We start from the raw sequence: 19,600 nt of genomic DNA on the forward strand, positions 1-19,600 counted from the left end.
GCGTTTTTAGCCGAAAAAAACGACCATGTATAGTAAGGCGTTTTTCGATGAAAAAAAACCCCGACCATGTATATTAAGGCCTTTTAACCCGAAAAAAACGACCATGAATAGTAAGGTGTTTTTAGTACCCAAAAAAACGACCATGTTTAGTAAGCGTTTTTAGCCCCCCCAAAAAAACGACCATGTATAATAAGGCGTTTTCAGCCGAAAAAAACGACCATGAATAGTAAGGCGTTTTTAGCTGGAGAAAAACGACCATGGATAGTGAGGCGTTTTTCGACGAAGAGGTTTTGAATTGATGAACGTAGCCATGAGATTCTCTGGTCAACGGCATGCGGTGTCAAAATAAATGTCTTCGTTGGCAATATTTGTATTTGGAATTTAGAAGTTATGTTGTCAGTAATTGGTACACAAAAGCAGAAATGTTCATCTCACACAAACATAATTGAAATTCAACCAAACATGATTTTGTTTTGTAATAATGTACAATTTATCATACAAATTTGGATCATGTTCCCCAGGTGGTGTCTCATAATGTAATATTCTTGTCAGAGGATGAATGGATGAAGAATTTAATATATTGGTTGGCTCGATTAAAAAACAAAATCTGGTAATACGAATGTATCTTTTCCCGCCCTTATAATGTATTGTGACACGATTATCTCCACCAGGTGGCGACATAACACAGTCTCGTTTCGCATGTCCATAACAGAACGAAGAAGAACGCGTGTTGACTGCGAACCCCTCGATAAACAAGTCGCTCCGACCTAATAATTCAGTCGATCTTCAACCAGACCACCTGGTTAAGATATGTAACTACACACCAACGCGAGTTTAAAAGATGACGGTGAGTAAACCTCTCATGTTACATAAAAAGTGATCATGTTGAGCTAAGCATTTTAGCGAGCTAACGGGTTACCGAGGCAACGAGAGCCCGTCCGGACGCGACGTCTGGACATCTTCTGCCCTCTTAAGATATTATTGCCTGTGGTCGGAACCGTTCACACCGTCCCAAATTCACGATGTAGTGATTTTTATGTCGTGTACTATAAAACGCAGTCATTAATGAAATGAAAAATAGTTTTCAAGCACGTCATGGGTGTCGTTCGTGATGGCACAACATAGCGTTGGAACAAAATAACACTTCATATTCATCATCCTTGTTGTGATGTGTAGCTGTACTCATTTCAAGCAACATTCAAACAATGAATTTGTCAATTGACAAATAAATATAGTCAGTCGAATTCCAAAAATACATATTATTTCTTTGTTTTGGAGTAACGCGTCATGGGTTTTATATATACAGTATACAGTACACACACAAAACGGCAGGTGACACAATGGAGCAGTACAGCATTCTGGGTCGCATCGGCGAAGGCGCTCATGGCATCGTGTTCAAGGCCAAACACGTGGAGGTGAAGTCATCAAAAGCCTGAAGTTTCGCTTTGCAGACTCTCCGCTGAATGCTCAATGTCACAAAACGATGTGAAGCAGACCGGAGAGACGGTGGCGCTGAAGAAGGTGGCTCTCAGACGTCTGGAGGACGCCATTCCCAACCAGGCCCTGAGGGAGATCAAGGCCCTGCAGGAGATTGAGGACAATCAGCACGTGAGTCCTCCGACTCACTCACGCAGAGGTTTTCTCGGCTCAAATTTTCTGCGCTCACAACTGCCAACTCCTCAGGTGGTGAGGCTGAAGGACGTCTTTCCGCACGGCACCGGTTTCGTCCTGGTCTTCGACTTCATGTTGTCCGACCTCTCGGAGGTCATCCGTAACGCCCGGCGACCCCTGACCCCGGCGCAGGTCAAAGGTTACATGTTGATGCTGCTGAAAGGTGTGGCCTTCCTGCATAACAACAACATCATGCACCGGGTGAGAAGCGTCCGCAGTTGAGTAGGACGCGGGTGACGCGGGCTTTCCAAATTTGTTTCGCCAAAATCCGATTGCGGACTCCAATCGGCTTGAAAAAAAGCCCAACGAATGACTGGATCAAATCTTCCCGTCTGCCGCCAGGACCTGAAGCCCGCCAACCTCCTCATCAGCTCGTCGGGGCACCTGAAGATTGCAGATTTTGGTCTGGCCCGCCTCCTCAGCCAGCAGGAGGAACGACTCTACAGCCACCAGGTGGCCACCAGGTGGCGCCCTCTCTCACTCCACCGCTTCAACCGTCACTCCTTTGCACTTTGTTGTTGTTTTTTTTAAAATGCGGTCGTACCGTTTCCGCGTGCGTCCGTCCAGGTGGTATCGTGCTCCCGAGTTGCTGTACGGCGCCAGAAAGTACGACGAAGGCGTCGACCTTTGGTCAGTCCCAACGCTTCGCCGATCGGCTCGTTTCAATGACGGCCCACAAATGAGCAGCGACGGTGCCGCGTGTGCCTCGCAGGGCCGTGGGTTGTATTTTCGGAGAGCTGCTGAATTCGTCTCCTCTGTTTCCCGGTGAGAATGACATCGAGCAGCTGTGTTGCGTCCTGAGGGTGCTCGGAACGCCCACCCGGGACACCTGGCCTGTAAGACGCGCTCGCATGCACAAAAAAAAAAAAAAAAAGGCAAGCAAAGCGTCCCAACTTTGCTCCGTTGAACCGCAGGAGATGGCCCAGTTGCCGGACTACAATAAAATCACCTTCAAGGAGAATCCCGCCGTCCCGTTGGAAGAGATCGTTCCCGACTCCTCCCCCCACGCCGTCAGCCTGCTGCGCAGCTTCCTGGTTTACCCATCCGAGCGCCGATGTCCCGCCCAGCAGGTACGAAACCGAGCCATCGAGACGAGCGATCGAGACAATTGAACTCCCCCGATGGCTCACCCGGCAGGCTCTCCTCCATCCGTATTTCTTCCACTCGCCTCTTCCCGCCCACCACTCGGAGCTGCCCATCCCCCAGAGGGGGGGCGGCGCCGGCGGCGGCGGGCACCAGCACCACCCGCGGCCGCAGGCGGCGCCCGCCGACTTCTCCGTGGACCTCCCCCTGAAGAGCAGCTTGGTCCGGCCCGCGCAGCTGCGGGGCCACGCCTCCTGCCTGTGATTGGTCCAAAAACACTGTGGGGCCACGCCTCCTGCCTGTGATTGGTCCAAAACACTCTGCGGGGCTACGCCTCCTGCCTGTGATTGGTCCAAAGCACTCGAACCTCCAAATTTCAAAGTGATTTCAACCCGGAGACGACAGGCTCCGCCCACCACTGTCAACTTTCCCCACGTGATCAAGAAGAGGAGTGTTTGCGTTTCACCAAAACACACACACACACACGCGTGTTTACGTGTATGGCTTCTGAGAAGAAGTTTTAAAGGTTCTTTCACGACAAGCAAGCAATGCGTCTCTATGACTCTATGAAGGTCCTTCGGGGTTAGAAAAATACAAACGAATGGACATGCTTCAAGGTCAGGGGTGAAAGGGTGACATTTGCATACCGATTTGGGGGGCCGGGCCTCTTTTGAAGCGCACCCCCCCAATCAGAAACCGTGTTGTCCGATCACATGCGAGGAAAAGGCTTTGAAGAAAGAAAAGACAAAAAAGAAGCCCTTCAAAAAGTCACCAATGCGAAATGTCAATTCAGAGCGTGAGTCCGGCCAATGGGCCCCGCCCACCCAGGCGACTGCCAATCAGAACCCGCGTCAGTCGCTCCGGGCCGGGCTCCCGCCAGGGTAAGCCCCGCCCCTCCCGGCGCCCCGCCCCGGCTCTTCCCCAAGCGGAAGCCGAACCGGCGAGCGACTCGCCGTCTTCCGACGGACTGGCGCTTGACTCGCCGTCTTGCGATCGCTCGTCACGCGGCATCAGGAACGAGAACGGCGCCCGCTGAAAAGCCGGCCCGCTCCCGGAACGCTTTGCGTCCTCCGCCGTCCTCACTTGCTGCCGCCTCCTCTTTCTCTCCTCCTCTCGCTCGTTCCTCCTCGCCTCCTCCTCCACGAGGTCCAAGTCCAGATCTGGCGGGCCTCCCCCGCCGGCGCTTCCTCCTCGTCTCGGTCCGGCTTTGGCTCCCCTCGGGTGCTTTCTCCTCGGCGGGCCGCGGGAGGCGGTCGTCACGGCAACCGCGCGGGCCTCCTGCTCCTCCGTGTGCGAGGAGGATGAGGAGGAATCTTCCTCAGGGCCTGGGAAAAAAAAAAGGAAAAAGAAAAAGGAAAAAGTCAGCCGAGGCACCACAAAAGTCCTCGAGATGCTCAAGGCTTTTTTTTTTTTTTTTTAAATTTCTCGAAAATTCGAGAGCAAGTCCGAAAAGACGTTTAAAACCGTCTTTGGGAGCGAATGAGTTCAGCGTCTATTGACTTTGGATCACTCGCGGTCAATTTGAGGACGGCGGCCGAGCAAACGAATTTTACAATTTATAAATCAACAAAGGGCGGGCCGGTAGTCCAGTGGTTAGCACGTCGGCTTCACAGTGCAGAGGTACTGGGTTCGATTCCAGCTGCGGCCTCCCTGTGTGGAGTTTGCATGTTCTCCCCGGGCCTGCGTGGGTTTTCTCCGGGTGCTCCGGTTTCCTCCCACATTCCAAAAATATGCATGGTAGGCTGATTGAACACTCTAAATTGTCCCTAGGTGTGAGCGTGAGTGCGAGTGGTTGTTCTTTTCTGTGTGCCCTGCGATTGGCTGGCAACCGATTCAGGGTGTCCCCCGCCTACTGCCCGAAGACAGCTGGGATAGGCTCCAGCAACCCCGCGACCCTGGTGAGGATCAAGTGGCTCGGAAGATGAATGAATGAATAAATCAACAAATGTGAGGTGCGGGTAATTTTGTCGAGGTTGGGGTTGCCATACTGCGCTATTCATGAAAGGCCTGGTGAGTGACGTGGGTGTCAATGAATCAGCATGTAGAGGTGGCTGGCTAGATTTTTTGTTGTTGTTGTTGTCACTCTTTGTTTTTTTTGTTGTTTTTTTTTTGTCGATGATGTGACAAAAACGGGACGTTTTCATTTGAGGGCCATCTTGCCCAACCCAGCTGAGAGCGACGACATTTTGGACTCAACAACACAGGAAGATGTCAGAAGTGCTTAAAGGATGAAGGTATGAAAGCTGCGCTGGTAAGGAGGGAAAAAAGAAGACGCTGAACGTTACCGACCGCGAGTTTTCCGTGCGTCCGATGACGTAGAAGCAAGGCTCGCCCTGTTTGGAGTTGGTCATGCACAGAGACAGGCTGGACAGCTCCACTGAGGAGGGAGGAAGGAAGGAAGGAAGGAGGGAAGGAAGGAAGGAAGGAAGGAAGGAAGGAAGGAGGGAAGGAAGGAGGGACAGAAAGGAGGAAGAAAGCGTCAGCGAGCAGAGAGCGACGTGCTTTGGGCCATTGGTGGCTTTGCGTCTCAATTCCTTTTGATGCAAATTCGCATCAGTGAAGCCGCCGCCGCCGGCGCGCATGAAATTTGCAGCTTTTCCGTCGAAAAATCAATTCTCCAAAATTCCCTGGCCGGCCTGCCAAAATGATGACATTTCCGCCGGCAGCCTCACCGTAATCGGGGACGTAGCCGTTTCCTTTCTTCAGGACTAAGTGGATCCGACGACCTCCTCTGCGGATCTGCTCCACGGCCTGACTGTGCGTCATTCCCGCCGTGCCGTCGCCGTTGATCTCCACCAGCTGGTCGGAAACCTGAAGGCGAGCGACAAGGAGCTTCAGCGGCAAAAGTGGCGCCCGCGTGGACCAAGGAGCCCATACAAAATGCAGGGATGGGTGGGGGGCGGGTGTTTTGTGTGTACCTGCATCTTGTTGCTACATTGGGCCGGCCCCCCATCCATCAATCCCAGCACATAGAGTCCCATGTTGTACTCGCTGCCCCCCCGCAGAGAGAAACCGAAACCCGTGGGACCTCGTTCCAGATCCACTCTGTAGAAGCGAGACTCGTTCTGAAACGCACACGAAAAACGAGATGAGCGGCTTGCGGCTAGCTAGCGCTTGTCATTCGGAGTCCAAAGGTGGAGCGTTCTCGGTCTCAGCGGCTATCGAGCAGGAAAACATGCAGGGCAGCCCTCCCCCCCCTCCCCGGGGACCTGAGTTGGACCACTACATTTGTCTCGGGAGCCAGTGTCACCAAATGCGAGTTGGGATGGAGCATCTTTTGGACTTTGAATTTGGATCCTACGTGGTCGGCTACGTTAGCTTCTGGCGCGGAAGCTAACGGCACCGGCTAGCCGTCACGTGCTCGACGTTGACCGTCGAAAGAGTGTTTTCGGTCTCGGCCGCTACGCGGGGGGTTATTGTGAACAAAAGGCCTTTGAACGCGTCTCGCGCGCTTACCTTCGCCCTTCCTTTGCATCCTTTGGCGAAGTGCTTGTCGATTTCCACGTCGGCTCCGTCTGACTCTGCACGAGGTAAAAAAAAAAAATTTTAAATCAAGTTTGGATTCGCCTTTCGCGACCGAGCGCGGAATCGCAACTCTGGGCACATTTCGGCGCGCAGGTCTCACGCGCTCGTGGCGTCACGCTGAGCTTCAGCGTGTTCCCCGCCCTCCTCAGAATCTGGGCCAGGTCTCTGTGGTGCAGGGACGCCACCCGCCGTCCCTCCACGGCCTCCAGCTGGTCTCCGGGCTGGATGAGGCCACTGCGAGCTGCTGGACTGCCCCGGCGCACCGTCACGAAGCGATGGGACATCAGGGATCGGGACGGGGCTGGGCATGGGGGGGTGGGGGGGTGGACATGGTGAGTTTTTGTCTTGACTTTTTGTTTTTCTCTTGAGCAGGAGCACACGACTCCTACTCTGGCATCCCCTTTTGGAGTTCCAATCTTGAAAAACGGCCTGCCCCCCCCTCCCCCCAACCATCCACCCACCCCCACCCGACCTCTCGGAGCTCCTCCGCCCCCGCCACCGCGGCGGCTCAAGTCTGCGGACCGGACACGTCCAGAGTTATCGAGAACTCAGCTCAGAGGGGGCGGAGCCTCTTGCGTTGCCGCCGCCTCTCTTTGGAATGAACATTCGGCAAGCCCCGCCCACCCCCCGGCTGCCCATCTTTCAAACTGGCCTTAAAACTCGTTTTTGTTCTTTTGGCTTTGGACGTGAGACTGTTTTGAGTTTTTTTTTCTACAATTTTTCTTCTTCATTGATTGTTTTTTTTTTTTTTTTGTCTTTTTGCTTCACATACGGCAGTCGAATTTTGCCCGTGGCCGTCCTCGCTCGTTTGCACTTTTTCCAAATGTCCTTCCACCGTGTGTGGCCGCGCTCTTTTGTTCTTCCAAATGCCCCGCCCTCAATTATCATCTAAACGGCCCGCTTTAGGATCGACATTTCTTCAATTTGTGTCCTAAGATTTCCCCTTTTGCTCAAAAGTCCTCATTTTGACTTCGAGTCTCGTCGTCTTCTTTGTCCCAAATGTCTCATGACTTCATTTCCCAATTTTTGTCTCAATGTTTACATTTTCTTTTCTTTGTCCCTCCTCATTTATCGTTAAATATTCTAATTTCATGTCGAAAGGTGCTGTTTTTTGTGTCCTAAATGCATCCGAATGTCCTCCATGTTGTTTCCACATGTCGTCATCATGGCTCGGCGTCCCAAAGATTTCATTTTGGCTGTCCCCAAATTGTTTGAACACGTCCTCATAGTTTGTCATCTCAGCCTCATTTTGGGGTCTAAATCTCAAGAGTGTTTACATTTTGTGTCGGAAGGTTCTTATTTTTTGGCGCAAATATCCTCCATTTGTGACAAAATGTGCCCGGCGCACAGCGGCTGAATGTATAATTGAAGACGCACCAATCGCAGCACTGAATTATTCACGCCGGCCTCAAATGTGTCATGACGGCACGTCAGCCAATCAGAATTGTCTTCTTTGACGTCACAGCATTAGGCAAACAAAAAAAATAAAATAAAATAAAAATAAAAAAGCGAGAGGACCTGACGCGATCCGGACTGACAGCACCACGCCACACAGAACAACTCACCAAAAGCTAAAAATAGGACAAAAAGCAACCAAAACATTTCTGCACCGATTGTCCGAAGCCCAGCCAGCAAAAGTGATTTCACTTCCCGCGGTCGCGCTAAGCTAGGCCGGCGGCTTACATCAACCATTGCGCTAAAGCTAGCGGCAGTCAGTTTGGACCATATCAAAGATGTCAAATGTTGATCAATAAAAGATGAACTCTTCATCAGAGTCTTCCTCAATGGTTCTCAGGATTCTGGAATGTTCAAACCCGCTCGAATCGTTGCCACGCAGATGATGCGTGCGCGGACAAACGCGAGCAAGCGCGGACATTGGTGTGTTGCGCCACTCCAGGCCGGCTCGTGACCTGAAACAAAGTCACCGAATGCGGCGAGCGAGGTCATGAAAAAGTAAATATTGAAGGGGGGGGGGAGGGATGGCGCTGAGTCACCCAGACCGTGTTATTCAGAAGCTATTGAAGCTATTTTTCGTTTTGTTTTTCCTCAAGTCAAGTCCACTTGACTGATATCGTCCAACGTCTTCATATCTTCAACGTCTTCAAGGATGCTAACTAAGCTAAAAGCTATGATGGCCAGTCCCTCCCACCCCCCTCCAGCCCGCCCTGACAGCACTTGGTAGCTCCTTCAGCCAGAGACTGTTACACCCGCGCTGCAAGAAGGAGAGATACCGACGCTCGTTCCTACCGACTGCTGTCAGGCTGATGAATAAAAAATAACAATCATAATAATAATAATAATTTTTATCCATTTGTGTTCATATTGTATTTAATTGAAAGATGTTTGTTGTTTTTTTTTTTCTCTTTCTCCTTTCTTCTTTCTACATACATTCTTGCTGCTGGAGGCTGTAAATTTCCCCAGTGTGGGACGAATAAAGGATATCTTATCTTATCTTATCTTATATTTCATATCTTGCTACAGATGCCAAAATGGCGGAAGGTTGTAGTCAGCGGGCCGTAATAAAGAACAGAGTGGGCTGTATGTGCCCACCCCTGGGTGGTTAAAAACTTCCTCCCATGAAGGTCACTCATGAAAGGAAGTTAATGACCCTCCCCCTCCCCCAACCCACCCACCCCGAACACTTTTTAGCGCGACACGTCTTCATCATCCCGTCACTCTTTAATGCACTTCGTCACACGATCAGAGCTCCTCATCGGGCTGGGATTTGCCGCTCAAAGCAAACTTTGTTCAGTTCGTCCCGTCTCATCTGCCCCCCCCGCCCCCAGGCTGACTTTGGGGCAAGAGGCGTTCTGGACGGCTTTGTTGGGCTGCCAATGTTGTTGTCATGTCAAAGCAAGCAAAGGTAAAAAAACGTGCAAATTGCACACAGCAAGGCCAGACGCCACATTCGAAAACCCAAAACCTCGCCGCTGAGAGCCACACGTGATCAACACTCCGCTGATCAACGAAATCAGCTTCAAGTACCAACCGGGTTCTCTTAACCTGCTCTGCAACACCAGCAGCGTGTAGGACGGCGCGCACACACACACACACACACGCACACACACACACACAGACTTACGTTTGGAGTCCTTGACCCTTTTGAGAACAGCCTGCAGTCGCTCCAACATGATGAACCAGAACCTTTTCATGCGCACACGTGCCCTAGTGCGTGTGTATGTGTGTGTGTGTGTGTGTGTGTGTGTGTGTTGAATCTCAGAAAGCAGGCAAGCGTTTCAGCTGAGGCGAAGCAGCTCGCCGAGGGGGCCGAGTCTGTGCCGGTGGGAGGGACCGACACACAGATTGAGCATCCGTCTGTGTGTGTGTGTGTGTGTGTGTGTGTGTGTGTGTGTGTGCGTCATCATCTGTGAGGACACGCCCCCCGAAACCAAACTCGGCTCTCCCACACACACACACACACACACATATTAACCATCTGAGTCCAAACAAAGAATTGAGTCAAGGAAAAGTCCTCGCTGCCGTGGTGATCATGAAGCGGCAAATGACGAGAAGCGGTCGTGACAACCAGGTAACAACGGGCGATAATGACGGCACAAGTCTGATGTCAACGCAAGTGCCGTGCTAACGAGGTCACGAGCACTTTGCGAAGGAGGAGATCACAAGCGTGGGCTCACGAGCTCGATCATGTTTTTAGAACTAATGTCGCGGATCAGCGATCGAGACCAAGCAATGCCGCCCACTAGCGAAAACCCACCAAGAATGGATCAACCTCACCCGCGAAAAAGGGGGGGTTTTCATTTAGGTGCGGGTGTTACAAGATGGCGGCTAAGCACTTCAAAAAGGAGAGGATCGCGTTGTAGCGCCGACGTCGCCCTTCTTGCCTGCACGCAAACATGAAATCATCTCACACAAACAACCGTCTTGGCTACTTCAATTATTCGGCGTCGATAAATCACCCTCACTTGAGGTTCAACGATAGCGTAGCAGCTAGCACGCAAACGGAGACGCATGCAAATGCACTCGAATTGTGATCCCGCTGTCGTTGCTTCCTCCATTCCAATAAAAAGTAGCCGTTTACTTTCAAAATCACACAGCCAACCCCCCCCCCCCCCCCCCCCCCCCCGAATTGCATTAGAGCACGGTGCGGGACCTGTTGGCACGTCGGCCTCGCAGCGCAGAGGCACAGGGTTCGATTCCGCCTCCGGCCTTCCTGCGTGGAGTCTGCATGTTCTCCCCGTGCCTGCATGGGTTTTCTGCGGGTGCTCCGGTTTCCTCCCACATTCTCCAAAAACATGCACGGCAGGCTAACGGAACACTCTGGGTTGACCCAAGGGCAGTGGTTCTTTACCTAGGTTGGATCGAACCTCAGGGGTTCGGTGAGTCGGGCTCAGGGGTTCGACGGGACCTCTGGCACGGCGGTTAAGGAACACCCGACTCAACATGTCAATTAGATGTGACACGCCCCCTTGGCCATTACTGGCTGCAGATGATCACATGGCATTGCTTGTCCAATCAGCGCTGTGGGAAATTTAGTTTGATAAGTAGTCAACGTGGGACTGTTGTGGTAGTACGTCGTAAAAAAAAACAAAAAAAATTTATTTTGAAATTGTAATGACTTTTTTTCTGTGTTTCTTGAATTTGTAAAAAGTCCTATTTTTGTTTTGCACCAATGAAGGGTTGGGTGAAGGTGCTTATGAACCGGTTAAGTTCGGTACCTCGAACAAGGTTAAGAGCCACTGCCCTGGGGGGCGGGGGTGACTGTGAGCACAAATGGATGGATGGAAAGAGAGGCGACTCACCCCCACGGTCGACTTCTTGTGATGAGATGACAAAACCGAAGCCTTCACCGGGACGCCTTGTCAGCTCCACCTCCACGTTCTTCCCCTCCCTGGTGTCCATGGCAACGGCTCCTCTGATCGGCCCCGCCGAGCTTTCCTCCCCACCCTGTAGGTCGCGTGGCTCTAAGGTCAAGGTCACCGGAACGGAGTCCAGGAAACTGGTGCTCTGGATGAGGCCTGAGGTGGGGGGCCCGTTGGCCATCTGGCTGGGCGGGCTCCCTGGGAAGCATCACGTAAATACGCTTCAATTCCAAGCGGCGACTCTCAGTTCCAAATACGCATCGATGCTCTTCTCTCCTCATGGTCGGCCGCGCAAGCCATCCATCCAGCCAAATCAACGCAGACTCTCCGAAAGCGCCGACATCTCCGCTAAACAAAACGGGGCTGTGAAAAATGCTGCCCGTCACAGGCGCAAGAAACACAAGCGCCCTGTCCAGCGGCGACAGTCAAATCAAACTCCGGTTCCTCGAGAGCCGTATCCTGCCCGTTTTAGATCCCTCCCTATTCCGACACACCCGATTTCAATGATCAGCTCTCGAGGAACCGGAGTTCCCTACACCCGTTCGATGTGCGATGTACGGCACAGATGAGATTACTTTCCTGCCCTCGCCCTGATTTTGATGCAAATGAGGAACGTCGAGAGGATTGGCCACAAAGACGCTCCGTTCCATACTGCAAAGCCACACAAAGGCGCAAACGTGACACCCGAAACTACCGCCGCAAAGTCGAGCAAAAGGCCGAGAGAAAGAAAACTCCGCCCACGAGCGCAGTCAGACTCCGATTTGCGCTAGACTTGTGCCTGGAACGGAAATAGGGTCTCAACTCATTCACTCCCAAAGACATTTTCTTTTCAGACTCGGTCAAAATTGTCTGGTACTGAATGAGTTAAGAGACCAGAGAAGAATTAAAATGAATAAGAAGTCAAGGTCTTGAAGGCGGAGCCTGTTACCTGCTACTGAGAAGCGCCCCTCCGGCGGGGCCTCCGTCGCCAAGCCCGCCTGGCTGAGCGGTGGCACGCCGCCTAGCAAGGCACGCGAGGACGGGGAAGGCAAATCGGTGCAAGTTGAGGGTTGGGACGGGGGGCTTGTGAGACCCTGCGGGAAGGGGAGGGGCTTGTACAAATTAGGCGTGACCGAAGGCGTGGAGACGGGAGCTGAGGGCGGAAGATGAAAAAAAAGGTCAATCGCGTGCCGGTCATCGGTCATTGTGATTGGCGGGGTACCTTGTCTGCGCACCAGCAGAACCACCTTCCCCTGTTTTGAGTGATCCTGCAGAACTTTCTGGACCTGAGGGGGGTGGAACATACGTGCCGTGACTGACCCCGCCCTCTTTGGGCCAACGTGGGCGATTCATTTTAGAAAGTGTTCCGACCTGAGAGAAGTTGAGGTTCAGGACGTCGGCACCGTTGATCTTGACCACGGCGTCCCCCGACTGCAGGGAGGGGCAGTGCCTGCGGTCCCAGACCCTCCTGACCACGGCCAGCTGACCTCCCGGCCCTCCCGCCGTGATGCTGAAACCCAGGCCGCCGCCCTCCCGGCGCTCCAGGGCCACCGGCACCAACTCGCCGGCGGGGAAGAACCCCGTACCCGGAGGCAGCACCGGGCCCGCGTTTCCGAGGGGCTGCTGAGGGGGCACTTGGTGATTGGCCGGGCACCCGTTGAAGCCGCAGGGTGGGATCTCACGGGGCGGCGTGCGAGGTAAGTGGGTCTGCGGCATCGGCGGACGTTGGGCGGCGCTGCCGGGAGGCGAAGACCCGCGTGGTTTGGACGGGGGGGCGATGGGGAAAGTGGATGCGGACAGGTCGCTCTCTGATGACCTGGAGCTCTGATGGCGGAGCAGGGAAGGGGGGGAGGAGGAGCGCGTGGCAAGGGTGTCGCTGTTGTAGCCGGTCGCAGACGACCTGTGCAGAAGCGAGTGGCGGGTTTACGGCGCTTTCGAGCACACTTGAATCAGGGGTGTCCAAACCATGACCCCCCCTGGGCCATCGCGGCCCACTGGCCATTATTCTTAGTCGTCTTGGTACTCGGGGCCATCTGAACTCATTCAGTACCAGCCAATCCTGGACCAGGGTCTGAAAAGACGTTTAAAAACGTCTTTGGGAGTGAATGAGTTAAGCACCGGTTTCAAGCATGAGCGCTGGAGCCAATTTCAGTGGTGGGAAAAAGAAAGAACCGGTGCTAACCTGGGCAGAACCTGGAAAAGGGCCTTGAGGTTTGGGAAAACCCCGTGAAACAAACTCAACAGCTAACGATGCTAACACACGAATGCCCACCTATGAACGCCCCCATCGGAGTTGCTGTGATTGGCTGACGTTCTCTCACAGGGGCTCGGGGGATGGGCGGCGGGGGGTTCGGAGGAAGCGGGGGTCGATGGAGACGTCAGCCCATTGGTCAGCGGCTCAACCGAATAGGCGGGCAAGCCTCTGCAAAGTCCTGGAAGAACATCGAGACGTCGACGAGGAAGTGAAGAACAAGACGACCAAAGTCAGCAACCAATAGCACTCAACTTCCATCTTCAAACTCCAGAAGAAATGTTTGCGAGCTCTGCTGACCTGAGCCGCCGCCGGAGGGGGCGTCCTGCGCGTGGCTGTACGTTAGCGGTCCGCGCTGGTGGTTTTCGGGGGGGGTCGGCGGCTGATGGGAAAGTAACAGTTAGGTGGAATTCCACCGGCTTGAACTTTGCCACGATCACTTGGCGACTTGCGTGAAGCGTTTAAGACCCGAGACCGGCCTCTGAGGGACTCCCGCCTCTCGCTACGAGCGCGACAAAGACGTAACGTGCGCCGATAACGAGCGTGGCAACCGGGAAACGACGGTCAGCGGCGAGCGTACCGTGTCCAGGGTGTGTTTGGGACAACCGTCCGGGTTGTAGAGCATCGGGTAGCCTCGCCTCAGGACCACGTCCACGCTTTGGCCCATCGGAACGGATTTCAGCATCTCCACCACCTCTTTGTGGGAACGGCCGAGCACGCACGCGTCGTTGATGTACACCAGGATGTCGGCTGTGGATCGTGCGTACGCATGGGAACGCACGTCATGAGAATTAAACATAACCCCTCCCCCCCTGTCTCGCGTTAGAACAAATGAAGGCTCTCTCGGTCTGGCGACGGAAGCACCTTGATGGAGAGTGGGCGGGCCTCCGGGCGTGACGCTGTACACCTGCAGGAACTCTCGCGCTCGACTGCCTCCGACGATGTTGAAGCCGAAGCCTCGCGGGCCTTTGGAGAGACGCGTGTGCACCGAAAAACCTTGCAGCTGACTCGGCTGATCGGTGAACTCTGGAACTGAGGCGGAATCAGATGACAGATCAGTACCGCCCCCTGCTGTCGCCGATAAAACGAAAAAATAAAATAAAATAAAGAAACGGCAAAGACTCACGTTCTGCCGAACAGGAAGCGGCGTCTTTCTTTTGAGCGCGGAGATCCTGTCTGGATTTGGACACGTGACTGACAGATACGCAGGTCATGAATATTTTGATCGGTATGCTCTCAGCGCGTGTTGGGATGTTTGATGTCGCTCACTCGACAAAGAAGGCGTCGGCGCCGTTGCCGAACGTCACCTCCCACGCGTCGGCCACGGTAGCTCTTCCTCTTGCCGCTCCTCTTCCGCCGTTGTCCATTCCTTCGCCGCTCCTTGCCAGGGACTCGCCCCAGGAGTGACTGGCTGGCAGCGCTGGAGGCCCGCCGCCGACGGACCCTCCTTGAACGCACAAGGGGGGGGTGGGGGGGGGGATCTGATGTCTCTTAACTGCAACCCTCCTTGCCATTATCTGAAACCGCTTATCTCAGCGGTTGACAAACTACGGCCCGCGGGCCAAATCCGGACCGTTGGTCTTTTTAAGGCGGCCCGCCGAAGATTGGTACACAATTATGGTTCCATGTCAATGACTGCATTCATTTCGTTTGGACGTGTAATGACAGGCATTTCAACACCAGGTGGCGCAGTTACTTGAAGTTGGAGAGCATAGGGAGGAAGCGGGAGACGATACGGAAGCCCGCAGTAGCGCCAAGTCAAGCAAATCCCGTTCAATACACTTAAAGTCTGAAAAACGTGCCCAAAATATGCCAAATACTGCTTTTTAAAATCAAGAAATCCAATTCATACGATGTGGAATTGAGTTCACCCTTTTGATCCGGCCCTCCATCATATTTTCTGGTTCTCATGTGGCCCTATGTAAAAAATAATTGCCCACCATAGTTTCCTGATACAAGTTACTAGTTTTCCCCACGAGGATTTGGCGCCATCCTGTGACACCGCAGGGTATCGCAGGGGAAAAAATGATTGAAATACTGTCGTTCAATAGTTTGGGATTTACACGAGGGTACGATTGTGGTATGAATCGACTCGTCATACCAGACAGGCCGCTGTCCTCCTCGCTGTTGTCTTCTTCTACGGTTTTTTCCAGATTGCTGAGAGATTTGCTCCTGGTCCGGAAGTTTCTCAGCAGGTTTCGATGTTCCTGGTATGTAATCGGCGGACTGTCCGGACTTATATGGACCGGGCGGGGCGTCCCGTAATAGTTGCCTGTGGTTGGACGGTAAAAGGATCACAGATGTCGGCCAGGTGACAAAATAAGCGCAAAGGATCCTGTTTTTAGGGAGTGACTTTAACGTTTACGTGAGGGGAAACTTGAAGAATGCTTTGGAGATGTCGAGCTGTGAATTAAAAAAAAACTATTGTCAATGAACTGAAGTTGAGCGCTATTCTTGGCCGAGTTTGGTTGCCATGGTAACATTGCAGCAAAGTGTTTTGTTCACATTCTTTCGGAATGTTTTCGAAAAATAAATCAGCGTGGCCATTATCGAGAGCCTCTAACTCGAAATCTTCTAGCTAAATGCTAACACACAAGCCAAAAGAAACGCGCTAATGTTACCTTTGAACTTTCCGCTTTCCAGCAGCGCTCCCGACTCCTCCAAAGAAAAAAACTCTTCGATGGACACAAAGTTGTAGTCCACGCCGCCGATCTCCCCGTCACGAGGCTGCCGGGTGGTACCTGCCGAACGGAAATGCCGACGTCATCGCCACGCGACGCATCATCTGACGTGTGTGCGCGTGTGGGCACGTACAGGGCACGGCGCGCAGATAAAGGTTCTCTCGGATCAGCTGCTGCAACTGACTGTCCATGGAGGTTGGCGTGAAACATTTACTGAGGTACAGGCGTAGGTCTTTACACAGAGACGCACCTGTGAAGTAGACACGCACAAAACACACGCACGCACACACACGCACACACACACACAACGACAACAATGTCACAGTCAAAATCATTGCGGTTAACCAATTTTTCCATTAGCGACTCTTCAGAAATTTTCTATATATCTAGCTAGCTAGAGACATCTATTTTTAGCGATGTCTCTAGCTAGCTAGCTAGCAAGTTTGCTAGCTATCTAGCTAGCAAACTTGATCCCACAAGATGGCAGTAAAACTCCACTTGAACAAAAACAAACTAGCTAGCAAGTTTGCTAGCTTGGTAGCTAGCAAACTAGCTAGCAAGTTTGCTAGCTAGCTAGTTTGTTTTTGTTCAAGTGGAGTTTTACTGCCATCTTGACCGCCGCCAAGATCCCACAAGATGGCAGTAAAACTCCACTTGAACAAAAACAAACTAGCTAGCAAGTTTGCTAGCTTGGTAGCTAGCAAACTAGCTAGCAAGTTTGCTACGCTCCCATAGTCCAGGCCGGGCCGCGGCCGGCGTCGGGGGACCGCTAGCTTGGTAGCTAGCAAACTAGCTAGCAAGTTTGCTAGCTAGCTAGTTTGTTTTTGTTCAAGTGGAGTTTTACTGCCATCTTGTGGGATCTTGGCGGCGGTCTGTCAATGGGTCCATCCATCCATCTTACCGAGTCAAGTGTTGACTTTAGCGGCAGTCTCAAATCATAGAGTCAAAAGATTTTGTTTCATTTTTTTCTGCCGGAATGGCAAAAGCTTGACACACGATTCAGGCAGGTCACCTGGTGAAACGGTTTTGATCCTGATGGGGTGAGGACAGGAATTGAGGACGCCCCGGACGTCCCCCAACGTCATGCCCAACACGGGCGTGCCGCCGATCTCTAAAATGATGTCGCCCACACTGGCGCCGCCGCCCGGCGCCACCGTCACAAAAGGAAACTCGCCATAGTCGGCGCCGCCGCCGATGGCCAGCCCCAGCTCGCCGGAGCTTCCGCCCAGCGGCACGAAGCCCTCCTGCGCCTGCGCGGAGAGGACGGACGCGCGGCGTCATCAAGACGACGGCTAGCGTCGGCGCGTTAGCTTGTTACGGCGCCTACCTTGGAGCGCCAGTGCAGCTTCTTTACCGCGTTTTTAGACATGGCGGCCGAGCTGAAAACAAAAAGTCGGTCAAGGTCAATCGCGTCTCATCATTTACCAGTGAAATTTCAATCTGCATCTTCTATTTCTTTTCTTTTTCGGCTTCTCGAGACAAGAATCTTCTTTGAGGACTAAAACCTCAGGGGGATCGCCACCTTCCAAATATCCTAGTGAGACGCACTCCGTCGTCACTCAGCCATTTACTTGCATTGGTTTAGATTAGTTTGTCTATGGTGTGGACACTCTTTATCTCGCCTGCATGCATGCTTAAACACACACACACACACACACACACACACACACACACACACTCAATTTGACTGGACTCTTTTATTGACACACCTGCTAACATGCTAACTAAACACCCATCAGCAGATTAAAAAAACGCATCCTAGGAGAAGAAGTGTCGCTTCCCGTGTGCGTTACCTGTACAGCGTTGTGGTGTGCTCGGTTCTTCGGGTTGTCACTTGTTGTGTATCTGCGTGTGTGTTTTGTGTGTGTGTATATGTCCTCGCAACTGTGGTTGTCACTCGGCCCTCCCTCCTTCATAGGTCTGGTCAAAGGTCACATTTCAGTGTTTTAAGGTGTGAGGAAAGGAATGCGCGCGGACGCTAAACAAAGCAAACGTGCTCTATGCGCTATCCATCCATCTCATTGCTGTCGCGCCCGGGGAGGGTCTCGTGACCCCCCCTACGTGGCAATTGTTGCTTTCTATCAAGTCAACAAGCGGGCTAACCAACCACAGCGGCTAGTTAGCATGGCTGGTGTTAGCATAAAACTGTTTTCACTCGGAGTTAATGGTTTACTCATTCCATGATGTCATTCCCCCCCACAATGACGTCACCGCAGCGCCTGAACCCAAAAGGGGAAAAAGCTGATTGGGTCCAGTCTGCCTGTTAGCTTTGCATGTAATATTCAACAGCGACACTGTAAAAGCGTCGCAAGTCATCAAGTGCTCACAAAAGCGGCGCGTCCGCGCGCGCGTGTGGGGATTGGTGGTGGCTGCCAAGGAGTGACGCGCACGCGCACGTGCACAACCCGCAATAGTGAGCTCGCCCCCCCCCCCACCCCCCCTATGCGCGCGCCTGCCTGACAATGTGCTGACAGCGTCGTTTTGACCCGCAACGCGCGCGCGCGCACTCACGTGCACGACCCCATACGCGAAGCGATTCGTTTTCCACGGGTCAAATCGTCGTCGTCCCCCCCCACCCCGCACACGCAGACGCAGAGAACGAACGGCGCACGTTTACCGTCATGCTCGTGTGGCCGCGTCGCGGTGTCGCTATCCCGGCTCGGAGCCGCTCGACGCCTCGCCGAAGGCTGCTGCGAGGTGCATACGCGCGTGCGGCGGGATGTCGGGAAGGCGCGCGCCCGACGGTCACTGCAGGTGAGGATGCGAAGCGGGGAGAGGGGGTGAGGTGAAACGCTCCTCTCGCCCAAGTGTGTGAGTGTCGGCTCAGGCGTCCTCCCTCTCGCCCTCTCGCTCTCTCCCCGCACTCGCTCTGACGCTCACTCTCGCTCTCAGGCGCGTGCGCGAAAGTGGCGAGCGTACGAGCGCGTGGAGGGTCGGGAGGGGGCGTTGCCCGTGGCAGGAGGAAACTTGGAAACAAAGTCGGACGTGAAAGACACTCGTACGCGCAAGTGACATTGCTCTCTCTCTCACGCTCCTTTGCACGTGCACGCGCACAGTTGTTGTTGTGGGGTTTTTTTTCCCCCTCTCCCACGCTAATGTTAATCTGTCGCACACGAGAGGTTTTGTTTGCTTTCACATATGCGCCCTACTAAAACATACTCATGCACACAATTCAAATGCCCCCACCCCACCCCCCTTGCTCACACGCACCACTAAAACACACCCAACTGAAAGCGTCACATACTCTCAACTAGCCAGTTGACACATACCGAAAAACACTCATCTGAAATGCTCCCACATCTCGCATCCAGGAGGCGTCATCTGGCTCCTCTCAATTGCCAAAAGGAGCCGCAGCTCGACTCCGAGCCCCTCCCGGATGGCCGATCTTCTCAAAGGGAGAGCCCAGGACACCCTGCGGTGAAAACTCATTTGGCCGATTGTAGCCAGGATCTTCATTCTTTCGCTCATGACCCGCAGTTCATGAGGTGAGGGTAGGAACGTGGATCCACTGGTCAATCGAGAGCCCCCACTGGCCCCCACTGGTCCACTGTTCCACAGCGCTAACAAAAATCACACTGCTCCTCCTGAGT

The 19,600-nt window shown here is 53.2% G+C and overlaps 2 protein-coding genes across 7 annotated transcripts; one reads left to right on the forward strand and one right to left on the reverse strand.

Moving 5' to 3' along the window:
- The first annotated feature begins 707 nt into the window (after positions 1-707).
- On the forward strand, positions 708-3,299 carry cdk20 (cyclin-dependent kinase 20). 2 transcript variants are annotated; one of them, XM_052058344.1, is made up of 9 exons: positions 708-847; positions 1,307-1,415; positions 1,495-1,608; positions 1,684-1,872; positions 2,014-2,135; positions 2,239-2,301; positions 2,384-2,507; positions 2,586-2,741; positions 2,809-3,299. In XM_052058344.1, exons 2-9 carry the CDS (start codon positions 1,341-1,343, stop codon positions 3,016-3,018), a joined length of 1,053 nt encoding a protein of 350 aa, XP_051914304.1. In that variant the 5' UTR covers positions 708-847; positions 1,307-1,340; the 3' UTR covers positions 3,019-3,299. The 2 variants fall into 2 exon arrangements, with proteins under 2 accessions (XP_051914304.1, XP_051914305.1); XM_052058345.1 differs by lacking the exons at positions 1,307-1,415; positions 1,495-1,608.
- On the reverse strand, positions 3,270-19,481 carry LOC127596150 (membrane-associated guanylate kinase, WW and PDZ domain-containing protein 3-like). 5 transcript variants are annotated; one of them, XM_052058333.1, is made up of 22 exons: positions 19,309-19,481; positions 17,338-17,389; positions 17,023-17,260; positions 16,144-16,260; positions 15,951-16,070; positions 15,431-15,601; positions 14,599-14,776; positions 14,456-14,523; positions 14,194-14,361; positions 13,910-14,079; positions 13,630-13,711; positions 13,351-13,510; positions 12,450-12,978; positions 12,301-12,364; positions 12,028-12,231; positions 11,040-11,297; positions 6,380-6,580; positions 6,211-6,275; positions 5,673-5,819; positions 5,427-5,565; positions 5,044-5,131; positions 3,932-4,079 (listed from the first exon to the last, which is right to left on the reverse strand). In XM_052058333.1, the coding sequence occupies exons 1-22, from the start codon at positions 19,476-19,478 to the stop codon at positions 4,073-4,075; spliced, it is 3,396 nt and encodes a 1,131-aa protein (XP_051914293.1). In that variant the 5' UTR covers positions 19,479-19,481; the 3' UTR covers positions 3,932-4,072. The 5 variants fall into 5 exon arrangements, with proteins under 5 accessions (XP_051914288.1, XP_051914289.1, XP_051914290.1 ...); XM_052058328.1 differs by lacking the exon at positions 5,044-5,131 and having other exon boundaries at positions 3,270-4,079; XM_052058329.1 differs by lacking the exons at positions 5,044-5,131; positions 19,309-19,481 and adding an exon at positions 19,280-19,308 and having other exon boundaries at positions 3,270-4,079.
- Between the last annotated feature and the right edge of the window lie 119 nt (positions 19,482-19,600).

The sequence above is a fragment of the Hippocampus zosterae genome, chromosome 2 (genome assembly GCF_025434085.1).
Source record: "Hippocampus zosterae strain Florida chromosome 2, ASM2543408v3, whole genome shotgun sequence".
Lineage (NCBI taxonomy): Eukaryota > Metazoa > Chordata > Actinopteri > Syngnathiformes > Syngnathidae > Hippocampus > Hippocampus zosterae.